This window comes from Cibotium barometz, chromosome 47 (assembly GCF_041138505.1).
Source record: "Cibotium barometz isolate CiBa-2024 chromosome 47, ASM4113850v1, whole genome shotgun sequence".
Lineage (NCBI taxonomy): Eukaryota > Viridiplantae > Streptophyta > Polypodiopsida > Cyatheales > Cibotiaceae > Cibotium > Cibotium barometz.
In genome coordinates this window covers 4178543-4200560 of record NC_141092.1, presented here as the reverse complement: position 1 = coordinate 4200560, position 22018 = coordinate 4178543, and the positions used below count along the sequence as shown (strand labels likewise).

The 22018-nt window shown below is 41.3% G+C and overlaps 1 protein-coding gene across 3 annotated transcripts; it reads right to left on the bottom strand.

Moving 5' to 3' along the window:
* Positions 1-14059: 14059 nt before the first annotated feature.
* LOC147611284 (uncharacterized) lies at positions 14060-16765 on the bottom strand. 3 transcript variants are annotated; one of them, XM_086784361.1, is made up of 4 exons: positions 16497-16765; positions 16255-16373; positions 14928-15210; positions 14060-14801 (listed from the first exon to the last, which is right to left on the bottom strand). In XM_086784361.1, the coding sequence occupies exons 2-4, from the start codon at positions 16350-16352 to the stop codon at positions 14310-14312; spliced, it is 873 nt and encodes a 290-aa protein (XP_086640487.1). In that variant the 5' UTR covers positions 16353-16373; positions 16497-16765; the 3' UTR covers positions 14060-14309. The 3 variants fall into 3 exon arrangements, with proteins under 3 accessions (XP_086640487.1, XP_086640486.1, XP_086640485.1); XM_086784360.1 differs by having other exon boundaries at positions 16255-16765; XM_086784359.1 differs by lacking the exons at positions 16255-16373; positions 16497-16765 and having other exon boundaries at positions 14928-16137.
* Positions 16766-22018: the final 5253 nt, after the last annotated feature.

The window sequence follows — 22018 nt, the reverse complement described above, 5'->3', positions numbered from 1 at the left end:
TCTGTGCCATTACCATCGCCAGTGCTAGGACCACAACCTCCACATCCAAGGATTACCCCAATAAACCAAATGGGTTGTGAGTCACATAGTGCGTGTGGGGATTATGAAGAGGAGATAGACCCCATTGCTCCATATGGGATTGATACGTTTGAAATGACTCCCCAGTACTACATGGAGGATCATTTCGGGCAAGTCAAGCCTGTATATCAAGCGACTGCTCTCTCGCCACAAGAGGGCAAAACCTGAATACCTTGGCGAGGAGACCACCTCTTCAATGCTACGAGTCTGGTGGACCGCATCGTGTAGCGGAGTGCCCTAATAGGCTACAGAAGATCGCTACTCAGATGCAACCAAATCAAGGAAGCACATCAGGAATGCCGGTACTTACATGTAATCGTTGTGGCATAGATCATTTGATTGCTCAATGTCCACATAATCCTAATGCACCCAAGATTACGCCATTGAATTTGGTTGAGGTCACCAACCAGGCACGAGGAACCACACCCATTGTGCCCGCAAATGTAGTTACACGATCAATGCTTCAAAATCAAAACTACATTCTTAAAGAGAGGGATACTGCATCAATGGCACGAGCAAAGAAAAAGAAAACGCGGCGGAAGAGATCACTTAATGCCACGAGCTCCAAGCCTAGTTCAAAGACTAACATAGGGGACAGGAGACGACCCCGTGTATATGAATGATCCTGAAGATGATTCAGATTCAATAGAAACCATGGGGACCAAAGCCACTACCTTAAGGGAGGACCCCACTCGGGAGCTCAATGAGGGAGAATCAAGCGAGTACATAAATAAGGGGAAACAGAAGGAAGCTTCCTCGGCCCCACAACCAAGTCAGTTAATGCCCTCTCAACCACCCAAACTGATTGAGACTCCCCAAGACAAGCCACGTGGGCCAAAGACCCTCAAGAAAAAGATTGGAACTTACCCGAACCCAATTGAGGAGATTGAACAAGTGCAACACTTAAGGGGTTTGGTGGAAGAAACACAAAGAGAACTGGAGTCAGATCCAAGAAAAATCAAAATTCCAGACACAGTGTTTCCTACACAAGTTCAGCCTCACAAGAACCATAAACCATTAGCTAAACCTAGTATCATTTGGGAAGAAAGTGAGGATAGGACATCAGGAAGTGGGCAAACACCCTTTTTGCTTGAAAGAATGTTTAGTGAGGGAATGCCTGACCCCATCGAAGAGGAAGTGATTCCATCTTCACCAGTCCCTAGTCAAGGGGCGATATCTCAAAAAGTACCGTTGAATGTGTCCAAGCTAATGGATTTCATGTCCTCTGAAATCAAAACCACGATCATCTCCAAGTTATACGGAGATCCTGAGCTATTCTTAGCTCTTCGGGCATTTCTCAATGAGAACTAAAGGCGGGATTACCACAATTTGCAAATATGGATAGACCCGACACACTTCAAGATGAAGGGAAACATTGGGATCTACAACCCAACCTAGATGAAGATTCGGTCGTTGAAATACCTGTTAACAAGTTGGGACAGTACTTTGAAGGTGACGAATCTAATGCAACCCTCCCCATTACTACCAAGGGATTAACTCTAAAGGGAATCCTTGATGGTGGTGCTGGAGTGAGCATTGTGACTAAAAATTGTTGGGAATCTATGGGAAGACCTCACCTCGAAGTCACAAACATAGTGGTTAAGATGGCAAACGGAACTATTGCTAAACCTATTGGAATGTTAAGGGACCTTAAGATCAAGGTTCTGGGGTACAAGGTAAGACATACCTTCATTGTAATGGATTTCTCCAAGCATCCTATGTCATATCAAATGATCTTAGGACGTCCTTTCATGAGGGAAGCACAAATGGTGCATGACTGGTCGAAAAACCATGTTTACCTACAATTCCAGGACTCTGTCATTCGAGTTGATCTTGAGAATGGTCATGCACATCCTTTAGGAAGCAAGGTTATCATTGATAATCGATCGGATACCACTATTCACTCCGCCCCATTAAGGTATTGCTATACATGCAAAAAAGAGACTGATGATGGGAAAGATTCTCCTTATATGGATGTCCTACCGGGTATGACTGAGTCCGATAACGTGGATTGGGTACACCTAGCGGCAACCATAGACACATGGGAAAATAGAGGCACAAGTTGGGTAACACCTGAGGGGCAAGATATGCCACCGTTAGTGCCAATAAACATGATAGGTGTTATGCACTTGACTCCTGATGGCAAGGAAGTGGCAAACTCAATTGATAGTAGCGAAGACTCTGACCAATATAACTCTGAGTATGAATCTCAAGAACAAACTGACTCTGAGCCTAATGGGGGGGATGAATCAAATATTCACCCAAATGTGGAAGCAAGGTGCTCAAGGCCTAGGACAGTGACCTTCTACAGTTCAGAGTGAGGGGGACACAAGTGAAGATCGACCAAGTGAGTTCGAATCTGATAGAAACAAAAATCAAAAACTTGGTAAGAAGAAAACGAGACATAAGCGCCAATGCTATCGAGCTAATGTGCGAACCACAATAAACAAGGAGAGATCCATTGTGCAGAATGGCTTAGTTATGTAGGAGCTATTGGCGAAAGTTAGCAGATAATTGGGGACAATACCTCCAAAGTGTCATGTGGTGTATTCCGCAACCTCATGACGTCGCCCAATTAGAAATCGAAGAGAAGCCAAAACTAAGTCGTACTGCAAGAAGGCGGCAAAACTAAGAGTTAGCTCAGCAACAAAAGGAGGCGGAATTGAAAGAAAAAAGCCTGGCACAACAAGAACCAGTAGACTTACACCCCGCACCCGAGCATTTCAAATCATTTACCACAGGGGAACGTAAAGTGGTCTACACAAAAGCCCAACGAACGCCTACCAATGGGAGTAGCGGTGTCTACGATGGCCCTGCGGTAGTTAAGGAGATAGACTTAGCAGATCCGAGTGAGGAGTCTAAACTAGTTTTTATTGCTCAGGACCTCCCCAAGGCGGAAGAAGCTGCACTTACGAAGCTTCTTAAGGAATTCAAGGACATATTTGCCTGGACATATCATGATATGAAGGGTGTTCCACCCTCTATGGTGCAACACACGATTCCAATGATTAGCACTGCTAAACCAGTCCAGCAACGTCCCTATCCAATGAATCCTAAGTACGCAAAGATTGTACAAGAGGAAATTGAAAAGCTTGTAAAATGTGGATTCATATACTCTATTGAGCACTCAGAATGGGTTTCTTTGATAGTCATCGTACCAAAGAAGAATGGGAAACTCAGAGTGTGCGTTGATCTCAAAAAGGTTAATGCAACCACCAGAAGGGATCATTACCCCTTGCCATATTCTGAACATGTGCTTGAAAGAGTGGCAGGCAAGGACTTGGGTTCACAATTGCAGTCGAGGACCAAGCTAAAACAGCATTTATCACGGAGTTTGGAGTGTTTGCCTTTCGCGTCATGGCTTTTGGCTTGACCAATGCACCCGCAACATTCCAACGATTGATAAACACAGCCTTTAAGGAATATCTAAGGGACTTCTGTGAAGCTTTCTTAGATGATCTTTGTGTTCATTCCTCTTGGGACGAGCACTTGATGTGTTTACAAAAAATATTTGAAAGGTGTAGATTATATCGCATCTCATTGAATCCTTTCAAATGCCAATTCTGGGTTAAACACGGAGTTATCTTAGGGCATATAGTGTCCAAAAATGGGATTTCCACTGACGAGAGTAAAATCAAGGTCATTCTGGAATTGCCTCCACCTACCAACTATAAGGGAGTCCAACGCTTTATGGGCCACGTTGGTTATTATCGAAGGTTTATTCTATTCTTCACCGAGATAGCTCGACCATTGTATAAGCTTCTCATCGAGTTCATTTGGACCGAAGAATGTGACCGTGCCTATGAGCTATTAAAGAAGGCCTTAGTGAGTGCTCCAATCTTGCGAATGCCTAACTGGGATTTATTCTTCCATGTGTATATTGATGCATCAAACTTTTCTATTGGGTGTGTGTTAACTCAACCTGGAGAACACAGATTAGACTACCCCATTAGCTTTGCCAGTTGCCAGTTGAACGATGCTGAGATGAACTACACCACTACAGAGCGAGAAGGGTTGGCAATGATATATGCAGTAAGGAAATTTTGTTGTTACCTCCTTGCCACCAAGTTTGTTTTCTATGTGGATCATCAAGCATTGTTGTATCTGATAAACAAACCATGCTCCATAGGAAGAATCACACGATAGCTATTGATTCTTCTTGAGTTTGATTTCGCTGTTGTTGTGAGACTTGGCAAAAAACATGTTATGGCTGATCATTTGTCTCGCATACCTAATGGTGAGGCTCCTACGGGGGTTGATGATGACTTACCTGACACTTCCCTGTTCATGGTGGAGACAATGCCTGAATGGAGTGAGAAGATTGTTAACTTTCTGGTTAATGGCTTTCCACCCAAGGAACTTCGTAAAGATCTAGCTCGAAAGCTGATCAAAGAATGCAAACCCTATTGCCTGTCGAGACTCTTTATAAAAGAGGAAAGGATGACACTCTTAGGCGTTGTGCCCGAGAGGATGAGTATCTATACATTTTGCAAGAGGCACATATGGGCGTAGCCAGTGGTCACTTCTCAGGAGACTTAACTGCGTGAAAGATCTTACAATCAGGGTATTGGTGGCCCACTATGTTCCAAGATGCATCACTTTTTGTAAAGGGTTGCGATGAATGCCAACGATACAAGAAACCCCAGCGGAAAGATCAGATGCCTCTACATCCGATCAAAGTAAACCAACCATTTGAAAAATGGGGTTTAGACTTTGTAGGTCCAATTAGCCCAGCGGCTCGAAACACACAATCTCGCTATATTATTGTGGCCACTGACTATATGACCAAATGGGCTGAAGCGAAGGCGACACGTAAGGCAGATGCAAGGACAACAGCCAAGTTCCTCTTTGAAAATATAATCACACGCTTCGGTTGTCCTTTTGAACTTGTGAGCGACAATGGTACGCATTTTATAAATGAAGTGATTAAGGAGCTCACAACAAATTTCATGATATCCCATCATAAATCTACTCCTTACTATCCGCAAGCGAATGGCCAAGCCAAGAGTACCAACAAGACCTTAATCTCTGTTTTGACAAAGACAGTTGAAGCTCATCACACGGATTGGGATCTAAAGCTTACAACAGCTTTATGGGCCTATCGTACTGTGTACAAAGTGGCTATTAATTGCACACCATTCAAAATGGTGTATGGCCAAGAAGCGGTCATGTCGTGGGAATTTGTCATTCCTAGTCTTCGTGTTGCTACTCAAGAGGGTTGGGATGGTAATTTCTTAGTAGAGCATCTATATATCCTTGAGCGGCTAAACGAAGAAAGACAATTGGTTGTATACAATGCCCTTGTGGAGAAGAATAGAAGGAAAAAATGGTTTGATCGCCACCTGAAGGACAAGGACATCAAGGTTGGGGATAAAGTCCTGATATATGGAGTGCGTAACGAAAAGAAGAAGCTCAAATATGTTGGTAAGGGACCGTATAGAGTATATGAAATTACCCCGCAAGGTACCATCCGAGTGGAAACTCTCGACGGAGTTGAAACCATTGGATTTCTTAATGGGAGTAAATTCAAAAGGTACTATGACCCCCTGAGCCAAGAGGAGTTACATGCAATCCATCAAAAGAAGGCAGCTAAAGAACAAGCTGAGCTTAAAAAGATACAAGCAAGAATTGAAGCCAAAGAACGTCAACAGCGTGCTAGGCACCAACGAGAAGCCAACTTGGGGATTACACAAGCATTTTTCGAGGAGGCAGACGAGGATTCACTGGAATCTGACCCACCTCTAAGATACCCAATTGAGTTACAGAGTCCTTACAGGGAGGTGCTGTATAGTGCATTATTGGATACAGGAGCTCAACACAATTTGTTATCATATGGCATGTGGTGTCAACTTGGAAAACCACCTTTATCCAAGAGTGCTATCCAAGTTCAAGGAATCAACAAGAAGAAAACCACACGCTCGACATTCTAATGCTTCCTCCTTAACCTTCTCCCCTGACCATGTAATTACCAAATTCAAGGGGATGTATATATATAGCTTCATACATTAAAAAAAAACAAAGAAAAGAAAAACAAAAAATAGTAAAAAGAGCAAGAGCACAAAAAGAGGAGAAATATCCGTATACAATCAAGAACTAGATTGACCTGTTATAAACCTACTAATGCTATATCTGTGTTTGTAGATATGGCAGATGCACGATCATCATACACTTCATCCACTCCCACCTTTGGTGAGAGGTATCATATGTACCTTTCTCAGATATTTCACATGTGCTATCCTGTAATTAAAACTGAATGGGATCATATAGATGTACTAGCCAAAGAGGAAAATGTTGAGGAATTAGAATGGCTTATTCGCCTATTGACCATGACTGACCCCTACTCTGTAGAGGACATATCCCCGCCGATAGCCCAATGCTTTCCTTTTCCACAAGATGACTATCCTCGCATGGTTACATTCTTGATGAGTTTATGTGGATGGGAAAATGAAAAGGAAATATCTGACAATGATGAATGGACGGATGAAACTCATGGCACTACTGAGGTTGACTTTATTTATTTGGATGATGCGGATAGAGGCTTAGCTTTAGGGCTAGAGCCAGGACTCTACAACATCCTCTTACCGTATCCTCAGTAGTAGTGTGGTGACTGGTAGGTAGGTTAGTGTTTTAAAGTTTTTTCTAGTTTGGATTCCTTAAACGAGTCTTTAATTTTTCACACTGATGTGCCTCTCGAGGTATAGTGCTTATTAGTTGGTTGTACAGGTGGAAAAGTTTGAGGTGGGTTCGCTTTCAAGTCCTGAGATAGCCGCAACGTTCATACATAAATATCTCATCAAATTGCAGGCATTTTTCTCATCAAATCAAGGAGATCTCCAAAATACAGGTGTAATTCTTCCATACCCACTCTCTTTCGTTTTTACTGTTCAATTAATTGCATGAACTATAATGCATGACGACATGGAAATTGTCAATGTACTACTTAGTTTTTGAAGTTGCTTGACGTGCTAGTGTAAATCATTAATGAGCTTAACTTTATTGGATATATTCCTAGGCAGCATGATGTCTTTAGTTAACCTTGGAATACGATTGTCTTAGGTCTAGGGTCAAACCATATTAATGTTTGACACCTGGCCATGTGTGTGTTGACCTCTAGGACATAGCTTTTACCCCTTTGTCGAAAGGATGCAAGACAAATTATAGTTCATGAGCGAAGATCAAAAGAAATAATTAAAAAAAAAGCCTACAATAAATGGCAATACAAGTCTATGATGTGCTTTAATGTTGGCCTATCACCTTATTGATACTTGGTAGGCGAGGAGTATTCTACTCCAGACCGATGCCTTGGTTGGTAGGGGGTAGCCTTGCCTAAGGTGAACTTATAGATTCTTGGATAATGCCTTATGTTAAACATGGTACCAGGATCGATGTTAGTTTTGCCTTAGGAAGGTCGCCATTGTGTGTAAAAATTGTCACGTGCATTAAAAAATAAAGGCAAAAGGCTCCTGTAACTCTGATGTTTCTTGTGTTCTTAGGCTCGCGGTATTAACTTGTTCTTAGAGTAGACACAGTGTGGTCATCTGTTTATTTATTAAGCTTGGTTATTTTCCTTGACTTAGGCCAGTTATAAACCTTGATTAACCTTTGACACCTTGCTAACTCTTGATTTACTTTCAATAATTTTAAACTCCTATTAATTTGCTACACTAGCTCATTCATGTGACCCCTTAAACTAAGTCTCATAGAAGCAACATCCATTGTGGTCTAACATGCTTGAATTTATACACTTTATATCTTTTGAATTCCAGTATACTTTCACTCTACTTCCCTGTTTGCAGACGGTCTACCACAACAACCCTATCAAGCTTACCATACCATAGCTTCTGAGGATGGAATCTACATCATCAGGAGAAGGGGGGCATGTTAACCTATGGCGGACATTGAGACGTACTAAGTTTTACGTCATTAATTTAAATATTCTGAGTCATGGGCCGGGCTTGTCGGCACCATATGTTAAGGATAAATGGATTGGGTGATCGCCGCTGAGAGGCGCACCTTGAATATCAGCAGGGTAAGGGTTAGGATCGGTCGGCCATGTATGGGCGCCCATGTGTGAACGGCCTAGTCACCTATAAGAGTCAAATGACGTAGCCCTAAAACCCTCATTCTCATGTGTTGAATACAAGAGTGCTCTTGCCTTATCCTCTTGGTTTCCTTCTCCTACGTGTGTGCGAGAGAGAGAGAGAGAGAGAGAGAGAGAGAGAGAGAGAGATCGAGCACTGTGTAGCGGCACGGCGACGGCGAGGCGGTAGAGCGGCGACAAGACGGCTCCTCCTTCACGGCGGCTGCGACGCGGGAATCCTTTATAGCGGCGGTTTGAGCGGTGAGTGACACACCTTTGCATTCTGTTTGAGCTTACTTTCTTGGTTGTATGCTTGCAGCCATTCGTGGCTCGCATACGGTGTTCGACAAGTCCCCAGCTACGACCTGTGCGGCAAAAGTGTACATGAATACAATAAACTTGTATTGTAAGTTTTTTTGCAGGTTTATGCCTTATCTATCAATTCTACCTCTCCTACCTTATCCTCCTCAAACTCAAACATGGTATGTCTACTATTTTCCTTTATCTCCTATGCAAACAAGATTTCCATAAAAGCTTTCTTGTGAGTATTTCCTTTCTCTTTCCTCTCTTTCAAGTTTTTCTTTTCTTCTTTTTCCCTTCTTATTGAAGCTTAACCATTACGAGTATTTTCAAAATTTTTTCCCTAATTAAGAACTCTCCATTAAAGCTTCATATGGTAAGAGATCTTGATTTTTCTTAATATGTTTTTTTCTTAACTTGGTTTAATTTTGTAGGTTTTCAACACATACAAGCCTCACAAGAGATTGCTTTCTTATATGTTTCTTCTTTCATGCTTTTACATGTTTATAGGGTTTGTAAGTTTTAGGGCTTTTAAGACTACGGTTATTAAATTTTTTTAAAAAAATTTGGTTTGATTTTGTAGGTACAAGCCTCACAAGGTAAGAGATCTATTTCTTGTATGTTTCCTCTCTTATGCTTTTACATGTTATAGGGTTTGTAAGTTTAGGGTTTTAACATTAGGGTTTGTTATTCTTTGCATGCTCTATGGATAGCCTTTAGAGAGCTATGCTTCTCTCAAGAGATGGCCATATGCCTTAGCCTCATGCATGAGACTTATGTATTAGCCTCATGCATGAGACTTATGCAGAAGACCATATACATAAGCTTTATGCTGGTAGCTTCCAATGCATGTCGGTAGCTACCTAGGCATGACGGTAGCATCCACCTAGCTACCAATGCATGCCAATAGCTTCCAATGCATATCGGTATCTACCTAGGCATGCCAATAGCTTCCAATGCATGTCGGTAGCTACCTAGGCATGTCAGTAGAAGCTTCCAATGCATGCCGATAGCTTCCAATGCATGCCAGTAGCTACCTATGCATGCCCGTAGCTTGCAATGCATGCGGGTAGCTACCTGGGTATGCTGCTGGTAGCTTCCAATGCATGCCAGTAGCTTCCTGGGCGTGCCAATAGCTTCCAATGCATGTCGATAACTACCTATGCATGTCGATAACTACCTATGCATGCTAGTAGCTTCCTATGCATGCATTGGTAGCTACCTATGCATGCCGGTAGCTTCCAATGCATGCTGCTGGTAGCTTCCAATGCATGCCAATAGCTTCTTGGGCATGCCGATAGCTTCCAATGCATGTCAGTAGCTACCTTTGCATGTCGGTAGCTACCTATGCATGCCGGTAGCTTCCAATGCATGTCGGTAGCTACGTCCTGGGCATGCCGGTAGCCTTATGCATTAGCCATATGCATAAGTCTCATGCATTGGAGTATGCATAAGAGTTTTAAGTTATATTTATGCTTTTTCTTGGATAGATGGCAAATAACTCTTATGCATTAGCCATATGCATAAGCCTCATGCATTGGAGTATGCATAAGAGTTTTAAGTTATATTTATGCTTTTTCTTGGATAGATGGCAAATAACTTGCGGCGCGATGTTACGCGTGAAGGATGAGTCGATATCCCAACAATATTTGTAAGTATATATCAGCCTCAAATTGTATCTTATCTTTTAATTAAAGAAGGTTATCTTAAATGACAACATAATTGTAATGTTCATTTGTTTGTATGCCTATAGCTTAAAGCAGTGGACCGCCCCTCTACGCAAGATGAATATAATTTTGCATTACAACGGGGTTTGGAAGCTCTTTTTGAAAGGGTGCAAGACAAAGGATATATTGTTCTTACTCGAGGACATGCTTGGCAAGCATGGCAAGTAGATACATTCCTAAACCCTAAACCTCTTTGTTTTTGCGAAATTGATTTTCACTTGTGTTAGTTTTATTGTGTTTTAGGACCATGTTATGACAAACGGCAGTGCAATTAATGTCCAAGTAAGAAGCAATGGAAATGTGAGAAGAGAAGGGGTGGAGCTGTAAGGAACAATATTAATCGCAATGCATGAGATGTAGACCCCCTCAATGTAGCCCCTAGCTCCATAGATTTTCATTATGCTTTATCTTGTATATGAGCTTTTTGGAATCATATACTTATGTAATTCCACCAAGTATTGTAATTGAATTTCGACATTCCTAAAACCATGAATTGTAATTATCCTTTTTTTTGTATTTGTCAAGTTTTACATCACACTTGTCCATGAAGTTGTGTTAGTTTTATTGTGTCTACATTAGAAAAAAAAGAGCTGGGGAAGACTCGGGAGTCCTGTGCATACTCCACAATCTGCCCCAACTTTTTTTTACTATGCAGTACATTCGCTACTCTCAGCAACACATATAACAACGATATTACACTGCGGAGCAGCGAAATATCACTGCTATTTTCGTTGCTGAGTAGTGAACCCATTGCATTGAAAATAGTAGCTGTTTTAGCAACGAAATGGGCCCGACATCTCTGTACCCTTCTAGTTATAAAAGCGCTGCTATTTTCGATGTTGAACCCTCATTCTATTGTAGTGATAACACAATGGATACAACAATCTTTAAAAAAAAATAGTAGAATTGTATGTGTACGTAGCTTTACATCAATCTTCAAAGTTTAATATTATGACATGTTGTAATCAAAGTAGTCTTGTTTGCCATATTTGATGCCATACCTTGAGGATCCAATCATTGGAAATCTATATGGGAAGTTCATAAGACTCTACTATCATGGAAAGGAAGAAAAGGGAGGTTTACTTACACTATACTGGATTCAATTTGGGTGCCTGCCTCCACCAACCCTAGTCAAGGCATTGATATGAAGAGGGCATATATGGTCTCCACAAAAAAGGAGGTTCATGTTTGGGGAGATTTATGGGGTTAGAAGGCTTGGAAATAGAAATCTAGGAATTTCATTAAGGACCAGTTCTAGATGTAGAACTATGGTAAACACATCATTGTAGCAAGGGTGAATAGTTGGCTTATAGGCCAAAAAAAAAAGCTCAATTCAAGCAAATCAGGCTATAGCTAGAGCAGAGAGTGGAGATGATTGATTCTACTTTCAAGTGGCAATGGACACACAAACTGTTTTGAGAACAAAAAACGAGCTCTAGTAACATATATCATATCTATTGTAGTGATGAACTTCGGGTAGCAAGAATGAAAATGCAAAAGATAGTATGACGAAATTCCATCAAAGATCCCCCCGGTGTTGTGAAAGCCCCCGGGGCCGTGTTGTCATTCCACCCCCATGCAATATTCTCACACCCCTCAGTAGTGCTCACATAACCCGGTTTGTATGGTTATTTTCCTAAAATTTAGAAATCCTGATTGTAATTCAATGTTGCCTTTAATTGTAAGGTTTAAATTTACACTTTTTAGTTATAAATCTTGGTCTTTGTACAATTTCTAGTGATTTTCAAGTCTAAATCCTAATTAAGCCTAAACATTACCTTTAATTTTAAGGGTTGAGAAAAGTATTTTTTTCGAGCAATGCCTTGCAACCCCTCGAGGCCGTGTCATGCCAGGCTTGCTACATTTGTTAAGAATAATAACATATATCTATTACATAAACGATGGACAATCAAGGCAGAAGGAGAGGAGAGAATTAAAAAATCTTAGATTTCTAAAAAATAAGAGAAAAAAATCCTTTCAATTTGACTCTTTGTATTCCAACTTCCTTTCCTGAGTTTTGCTTCTTCTGAATGTCTTTTACATACCGCACCCACACACTGGTTGAGTACTAGTAAGAGAGTATTGCAAGACATAAAATTTTCAAAGGTTAGTGAGTGGCCGTGAGCCATCTATAAATATATTACTTGTAAATTGCCATGTGGCAAGCAAAGAAGAGCCTCACTTGGCACGAGAAGGAGAGATCTTTCACATAGGAGAAATTTTTAAATTTTTATACGTATTTTTAACACATGCCTAAATTCATTGGTGCTCACAATTATCACCATCAATTCATTTACTCATTGAATAAGTATGTGTGTGTGTGTGTGTGTGTAGAAGAGTTTCATATTTTTGAACTTTTAAAAAGGAACGGTTCTTTTCCACAAGTCTAGATGCATTGAGGCTCACAATTAGTTGTCACCATCAAGTCATTTGCTTATTGAATGAGTTTCTTATATATATAAAGACACACATATATACACACACACACACACACACACATATTAGAGAGTTTCTCATTTGCTCATTTGTTTTTCTTAGCACACATAGATACACACACACACACACACACACACACACAATATTATATTATGTGCACGTGTGAGAGAGAGAACACACACACACACACATACATATATATATGTATGTATATATGTATATATAAATAGATCTATATGTATGCCAACATAAACACATGCATGTGCATGCACACAACGCACCTAGATCTATATGTATGCCAACATAAACACATGCATGTGCATGCACACAACGCACCACACACACACACATGCACACAAAAAACACACGCACACAAAAAAAACACATGCACACACTCGCATGCACATGCACATACACAAGTATGCACACTTACTTAACCTCACACATACACATACATGCATATAAACTTACATATATGTACACGCATACACACATTGAAATACACAAATACACGTGGGGACACAACGATAGGCACATGCACACATAGATGCATATGTAGACACACATTTGCACATGTACATGCACACAATCTCACAGACATGCACATGCTCGTGCACACACATAAACACAAAAATGTTCACATAAAAAAATTACATGCTTGCACACACATATACATTCGCATCTGCACACGTTCATATATATATATATATGTATATGTATATGTATTTATATATGTATGTATGTATATATGTATATAATTTTTATGTTTATTATTTAAATACATATATGTTTAGAATATATATATCTATGTACAAGTACACGTGCACGTGAGTGGATATGTATTTTTTATATTAAATATGTATATGTGTATGTATATGTATACACATATATATACATTTACATATATGTATATGTGTACGTATATGTATACATATATATATATGCATGTATCTATATATGTGCATGTATATATACACAGACACATATGTCTCTGTATATACACATATGTCTATGTGTGTATATATATAAACACCCGTTGACAATCAACCAGCGGAAAGCGGGTCTCGCCCACTCGTACTTAGCCAACGCTGAAGCAATATTCAATTACATGCGGCATCACCCCATGAAGCAGCTCAGGGACATGGGTCATGTACAGAGTACACCGATTAATACACATTCATGGGAGCGTGTTGTCGAATTCTTTACATGATTATTCTCCGCGACGTTACGAATATAATAATTTTCGCGCTTCAATTTTATTATAGTAAACGAGGTTTGCAGTGAGACATTAGAAATTTTCGCACGCACAAATCATTACAAATAAGACTTTCCCCACACCAGTTGATGGATGAAAATAATTAACGTGACTACATGCTCAGCTTTCAAGTTCATGTAGGCTATCCGTAGAATTTCTGATGGTCGATTTACTTACTATACCTTAGAAAGTGAAACCCTCATTAGGAGACATTTTATTCCTTAAACTTGCAGCAAAATTAGATTCCTACAAAGCTGTGCCAAGCTAACTCTCGACAGGTTGATACAACGATGATAAGGGCTTATCCTCCCGGAAACGGCACGGCTTGGGAACACGAGCTTCTGTTAACCTGCTCAGCTCCGAAAACAGAGCTACAACTCCGCTAAACTCCGTGAGGCTATACAGCAAAAATGGAAAAGAGGAGCTCAAACGCTCAGGAAAGGACAAGGCCGCACGAGAGCGCCATCAACAGAAAGGCGGCCTGTTCTTCGTCCCTTGCAAAAGCCATACTGTCATCATGATCGTGATCATGAACACGAGGAGATGGCATGAACGTCATGTGTAATGATGAGGGCCTTCTGTCATGATGGGGAGAGGGAGTTCCTCGCGAGGTCACACATGACGAACTCTCAGCCTTGCCTGGGCTTCTGTTGTTGTTGGCCACAAATACACTGTGCATGCGATTCACTTCCGGAGGCTGATCCGGGCGCTTCCTCGGCTGCAGTTGCATCCGGCGGTGCTTTTTCGATATCCATCCTCCCTCCTGATCGGCTCTCGCAGCACCGTATTTCTTACGCTTGAGTGAATGACCGAGTACAGAGCTGCCCTCCGCTTGATGATTTCTGATATCGCCCAGAGAGTGCTGATCCGCAGCTGCAGACCTCCTTGCCTTCTTGGATCGGATCCCGCATGCGTTGCAAAGCGACTGTTACACAATAACCATATACACAAGCCATCACAAATCAGCTCATAATCACAAACATAAATCAGTGCTTAATTTAAAAACATATCTCACATTACTGCATGTGAATCAACACGTTAATCCCGTTACCTTTGCACCTAGTGGCCCGCTCCTCCACAGGGGAGTTTTGGATGTTCCACATAGCTTGCAAGTCCTCGTGAAGGCAGGATTTCGACACGAGGCTGCTGCGGCCTCATGAGCATCACCAGATCTTTCACGCTTTTCAAAGCAAGAGTCACTTGTTGGGCAGCCATCAACACCACTAATATGAATACCTGCATAGCCGGGTGCAGCACTGCAAGAGGCACTCGCTGCATCGCTCTCGACAAAGCCTTCAGCTTCCCTGCAGCTCATGCTGCTGGCCCTGCAGTGTCTAGACACAAAAGCCATTCGAGCAGGATCACTTGTGATGTTAGGCTGGTGAATCATGTGAGAGCCGTTGATGTTGTCATGGGGATACGCAGTTCTACGTAGCAACTGGGGACAGCCTAGAAGGGAGACGTAATCACTGTCACTCCTACACTCGATTAGGGATGCACCTCCACAACTGCTCCCGCCGTAGCAATTGATTTCCATCATCAAGGACATGCGGGGGTGGTTATGAGGTATGTTCCCAATTATGTTATTCCAATGGCAAATCTAATATGAGAGAGAGAGAGAGAGAGAGAGAAAGAGAGATTAATTAATAGGAGGGTGTTAGGTTTTCACAAAGGTATAATGAACTAGAGAGATGAGCTGAGAAGGCAAGCACCAAAAGAGTAAAGGGCGTGAACCATGTATAGCGCCAATGCAGCAGCATGTGGTGATGGGACGCAACTCAACGGGGCACTGCGCGCTTCACTATTTGCTGATCGAACGGGACTCGCTGCTCGCAGCAAGCCAAAGGTGTACATGAAGCGGCAGCACGCACTGAACTCTATTTTATTCGACTTTCAGGTCCGGAAATGGGAGCGGTTTTCCTCGAAAACCAGCCCGGTTTAGGGCTTGGCGCCGCTGCTACGACGAGATAAGCTTTGCGGCCGTCCACTCTCGGGAGGGGCTCGAAATGAGTGGACACCAGTCGACCGATATTAGGGGACCCGCCACAGCTCACAAAATATATATTATTATATTTATTATATATAAATAAAGGCAGCGGCGCTGTTCTTAAATTTAGTTGTGAGTACCGCTTATGTCCGCGCCGTATGCCAGTCACTTTACCAGCCACTGGCCAGGCCAGCCCTTACCGCAGCTGTGACTCTAAAGGAAACGATGGTAAATACAAGTTCCAAAACACACACCCACACCCACCACTACACACACACAACGCTACAAACAGACATAGAGAGAGGAGAAGAAGACGAAGAGGGAGAGAGAGAGAGAGAGAGAGAGAGATTGCGCGAGAGAGAGAGAGAGAGAGAGAGAGAGAGAAACTGACCTAATTTGTAATGTATTCCTGGCCTGCAGGCTGCCACTCGATCTGCACCACAGGAGGTTAAAGCCGAAACCTTTGAGTCCAGACATCGCCCTGCGCATTTCCCCTTGCTCATTGCCACCCTGCATGTGCAGATAATTCAATTGCCATAACAGGCCTCAAGTTTGAAAATTCAAGGGCAGGGTTACTATCGAGTATCTACTATCTACTGCCTAGGTCAAACGAAAATTTACAGTCAGGGGCACCTAATCCCGAAAAAGGATGACGTGCACGATGATGTATGGTACATCACTAATATTGATCCTCATCTTCCAAATCCACACTCATAATGGGGTTTACAGACTACAGGAAATCCCTGAAAGAAGGGGAGATCTACCCCCGTCCATAGACGAGATCTACGTCTATGGACGGGGAGATCTCCCCCTCCCCATTAGCAGGACTGGGAGTTTCCCTCCTCTTAGTCTGTCAACACCCTAAGCTTCCCAAAGCTTAGAGTGTCACCCCAATAGGATTAGGATTTGCCTTTTGACGGGGCACCCTTGTTTTGTCAAATATGACGGGAAGGGTTAGAATATTACAAGTTTTTCACAATCTACTTGTATTTTTTGACAGCTTATAACTTTTTTATGTTCAAAACACTCAAACACATGCATGACTCCCCTCAAAAATCAAGCTTGGATCCCATAAAGGAGACTTTTGGCTCTACAAGTTACAACTTGTACAAACCTCTTGGTTGGTTCTTTTCATTCTCCTACATGAAGAGATGAGCATTTTCCCATATACGAGCACAAGGCATGAGGAGAAAGAGTGCTTCAAATAATGTGGCAATGTTTATTGATGAAGAAAAAGTGCAAAAGCATGTGACTGGTCTAAATTCAAATTAAGGAATAAATAAAAGGGGTGACACACTGACAAGCTTTAAGAGGTTTGCAGGGGAATTAGAGGAAGAAAATGTAGGGGGTCAGGGGGGCTCTACATCCACCTCCCTTCTTCTACCAAGAGGTTCCTATACGGCCTTGATCCATGAGCTTCAAAGTTTGGGAACTAATGCCGCCTAACTTCTACATGACTTATGGGGACTCCACCCTCTTAGAGCTACATTAAACATTTCCCATCACATATGACATCAAATAGTAATGACTCTTTTTGTGTGACGGAGCAAAGTGAACAAGAATTCTTATATTGGCAAAGATTATGGTGGGCATTGTCAATTTGGGTACTCATATTAACCCCAGTCCAAAGGTCAACATGGTAAACCATTCATTTAACAATTTAACACCTACTTGCTAAAAATAGTATGTTCTCATAGAAGAGGAATAGTAGCTAAAATGGTATATAAGAGTCAATGGACTCAATTTCATTAATATTCAATCCAAATATGAGTTAGCCCCCACCACCACTAGCAAAAACTTTGAAGTACTAAAAGTAGTAAATGTGTGGGGAGAAATCAACAAGTTAAGGCAAAGATTACACCTCTGGCACATGGATTTCAAGCACATGAGATGTAGTTAATTAGTGTAGTGATGCCTAACACAAGTGCTCCTTGACACAAAAGCCCCACAAAAAGGGAAGCTTACTATTAATGATGACATTCACCATTCATTGGTGGGTTGTGAAGAATGTTTTTTTTTAATAGCATGTAGTCTAATTATTAAGACTCACGATTGCCCACCACCATTTTCAAAATGAGTCATTGTCTTCCCCAACTTCCACTTGGATACCTTTTCCTCAAATCCTCTTCCTATTGTTCATATATTATTGTTACCTTTGCTTGAAGGCTCAAAAAGTCCCACAATAGTATAACCTACATTTGCCTCTCGTATACAACATAACATATACTCGCCTTTCTGCATCTCACATTTGTTTTCATCTTAATTATAAGGGCGACTCCATTATTTCATTCGAAGAATATAATTTTCCAACCCCTTAGATGGGTAAGATGCCACAAGATAGGCCTGCATTGTTTTATTACTTTTCTTTTGTGCATAGTTTTATGATTTACTATATTTTATTCAAAGAAGTTAGTTTCCTCTCTCGATTCCTCTTTTTATTAGGTTTTGTACTAACAATATTCTTGGAATTATTCACATTATAATATTGAATTTATAGATTTCGGGTACAATGGCACGATAAACTACACTATCCTCTGAGACACAAATCCACCCTATTTCATTTCAATTATTTCCTACAAGCTAAACCTGAGAAGATGCTCATGCTAAGACTGAGTAGACACTGCACCATGTAGAGCTCCTCCTGTAAATCATCATGTAAAAATACATTCTTTACATCCATTTGATATAAAGACCATCCCTTAATTGCAGCCATAACAATAGCTGGTTTCCCTCGGGGGGTCACTATATGTAAAATATCCCTATCGCGTGCGTTCAAGGCCTATATTTTAAATCCCTTATTTGTGAATTTTTTAATCTATATAATATCCCCTTTTCTTTATGAATCTGTAAATTTTTTTGAAAAAAAATTAAATCATACCCTTATGTAAATATATTTCTGTAAGTTTCATAAATTAAAATTATGCTTCTGTTGAACGCACGTGATATTCACATTTTTTTGTGAGTGACCCCCCCGAGTGGTTTCCACCCTAGCAAGTAGCAACAACCGAGCTAAAAGTCTCTTCATAGTCACTCCTCATAGTCAATGCCATATGACATAGGTCTCCTCATAGTCTGGTCATACTCACTCCTCAGTCAATGGCATATGCCATAGGTCTGTGCATATCCTTTTGGCAACCAATCTTGCCTTTTATACTTACTCACATACCCATTTGAATTTTGCTTTACTTTGTAGACTGACTTGCATCTAAATGCCTTATTCTCCTTAGGCAAAGCACCAAATCCCATGTCTCATTTACATCCAATACATCCATCTCTTCATCTAGACTCCCAATGTTTATGTCTAAGTGCCTCCTCAAAACATGTGGGTTCCTATATCTTGTATTACTTTGACCACATAAGCATAATTATACTACAAAGGAGTGCAAAGGTTTATGGGTCATGTGGGTTATTATCGATGCTTCATCATATTTTATGCTGAGATAGCCAAACTCTTGTATAAACTTCTCATTATCTTTGAGTGGACCAAGGAGTGTCAAGAGGCTTATGATCATTTGAAGGAAGCCTTGGCAAGCGCAGCCATTTTGCGAACCCCCAATTGGGATCTCATATTCCACATACACATCGATGCGTAAAATTTTGCTATTGGTTGCGCCCAACCTGGTGAGTTCAAATTGGACTATCTAGTTTGCTTCACTAGTTGTCAGTTGAATGATGTGCAGAGATGAACTACGCCACTACACAAAGAGAAGTATTGGCCATGGTCTACGCAGTCAAGAAATATCGACATTATCTCTTGGAAAATAAATTCATATTTTTTGTAGACCATCAAGCCTTGCTATATCTAGTGAATAAGCCTTGCACCACGGGAAGAATCACACGTTGGCTACTATTGTTGCTGGAATTTGACTTTACTATCATGGTAAAGGAAGGGAACACAATATGTGTTGGCCGACCACTTGTCCAGAGTTCCAAATTGAGAACCAGTAAACTGGTGTTGATGATGACCTTCCCGATGCTTGTCTATTCAAATTGGATATGGTACCTGAGTGGAGAAAAAGATCTCAGAGTATTTGGCTTTTGGCTTTCTATAGGATGTACCCTTGAACAAGGATAAGATGCGAAGGCTTATCAATCTTGCGGCACCATATCAATTGATTGTTGCTGGAGAATTGTATAGACTGGGCAAAGACAATGTGCTCAGACGGTGTGTAAGAGAGGATGAATTCGTGACCATACTGGAAGAATCTCATTCAGGAATTGTAGGCGGGCATTTTGGTGGAGAAATTACAGCTCGGAAAGTACTCCAAGCTGTTGGACTTTGGTGGCCTCCTACGTTATTCGGGGACGACATAGAGTTCATCAAAAGATGCGAGGAATGCCAACGTTGCACGGTTCCTCAACAGAAAGACAAAATGCCTCTAACCCCCATAGTCGTAAGTCAACCATTTGAAAAATGGGGGATAGATTTTGTGGGGCCGATTAGTCTAGTGGCACATCCATCCCAAGCCCACTACATAATCGTAGCCATGGACTATTTCACAAAGTGGGCGGAAGCCAGAGCTTCAAAGAAAGCGGATGCACGAACAACTGCAAAATTTGTATATGAGCAAATCATATCAAGATTCAACTGCCCCCTAGAATTGGTGAGTGATCACTGCTCACATTTCATCAATGAGGTGATTAATCATTTGCTTGTAGTATTCTTGGTAATCCATCAGAAATCATCACCTTACTACCCACAAGCCAATGGTCAAGCAAAAAAACCTAATCTCATATAATACTTGGATAGCTTTAGGAAGACCACACCTTGAACCCACGGATGCGCAAGTTTGTAGTGTGTACCTAATAACCACAAAGGCCGAGGGTATTTAAATGCTAATATTTCCATCAGTAATAATAATCCCTTGGTTGGAAAGGTGTTTGTGATGCCTTGGAATGGAGTGAATCATAAAGCTCAGATTAGGAACAAATCATCATGGATTAATACAAGATTAAGGATAATCTCATAGAATGGCCATGATGCCTAAGTGAGTTAACCTCCCACCAAGAGGATGAAAACAGCCTTCCATAGGCCTTGGTTGAAAGCCATGAGGCTCCAAAAGTCATGAGATGACCAATATCCAAAAGATATCAAAAAGTATAATGATAAAAAAGGTACAATGTCCATCATTCCTATGCCTCATATAGGGTCCTCTAAAGGTACACATGTAAATGTCCCTAAACCCAAGTGCCTAGGTCCCATTTCCCCATGTGCATGTGCACCCAAACCTACTACTTCATTACAAACCATCCCCTACTGTGATGATTTCGTCCTCAAAGTTGAAGGGTGGTCGTGCCCAAAGAAAGCATATACAAGTGGCTATGTACAAAAGCCAAGAAAAATCACATCCAGATGACTGAATGTACCGGAAGACCCGTGGATGAATCATATGACCCCCTGGATCAAATGGAAAGGATAGAGGACTCCCGTCGATGATGAGGCTATATATATAACCTCCTGGATCAAATGGAAATCCGAGGCATACAAAATCCAAGGCAATGGCTCCAGGATAATCTGGTGCAAGTGGAGTAGATAAGGAACCACTGCCGATGACGAATCTAGTCTAGTATCCCCCAATATCAAAGGGATATGTATGGCATATACCCTGAATTGTCGAAGCTAGAATGGTAGTAGCTCCTGGATCAAAAGACGAACTCGATTCCAAAGAGATAGTAGTACCAGGATCAAAAGGAAAACTCATAAGCTCCTCCTCATGACCACACTCTGAACCTGGCATGAAAGGTATCCACCGAAGAAGCTCAAAACTCCTAGCCAAAATGTCTGGAGGTCCTGGCACAAAAGAATCATCATGTCTGCCAAGACTAGAATATGTCATAGATGCATCTGAATGTCAAGCCACATATCCACAAACTATGCTCCTCAAATGGCAAAGAATGCATCCAAAGAAAAATGTCTTGACTCCAAAGAACACAGGATCGTGCCAACATCCGAAGCCAAACGAACATAACTCAAGGTCGGTCTCAAGTAGAGTCAAATGTGAACTCATGCCTCCATCATATGTAGCACCACTCAAGAAGTCAAAAGCATGATCCACCATATCTATGTATGTATGAGTATGATACGACCCATGCACAATATCTCCATGTGTATGACACTCTATATGTATGTGACCCTCTAAAACCAAAAGCTGGAT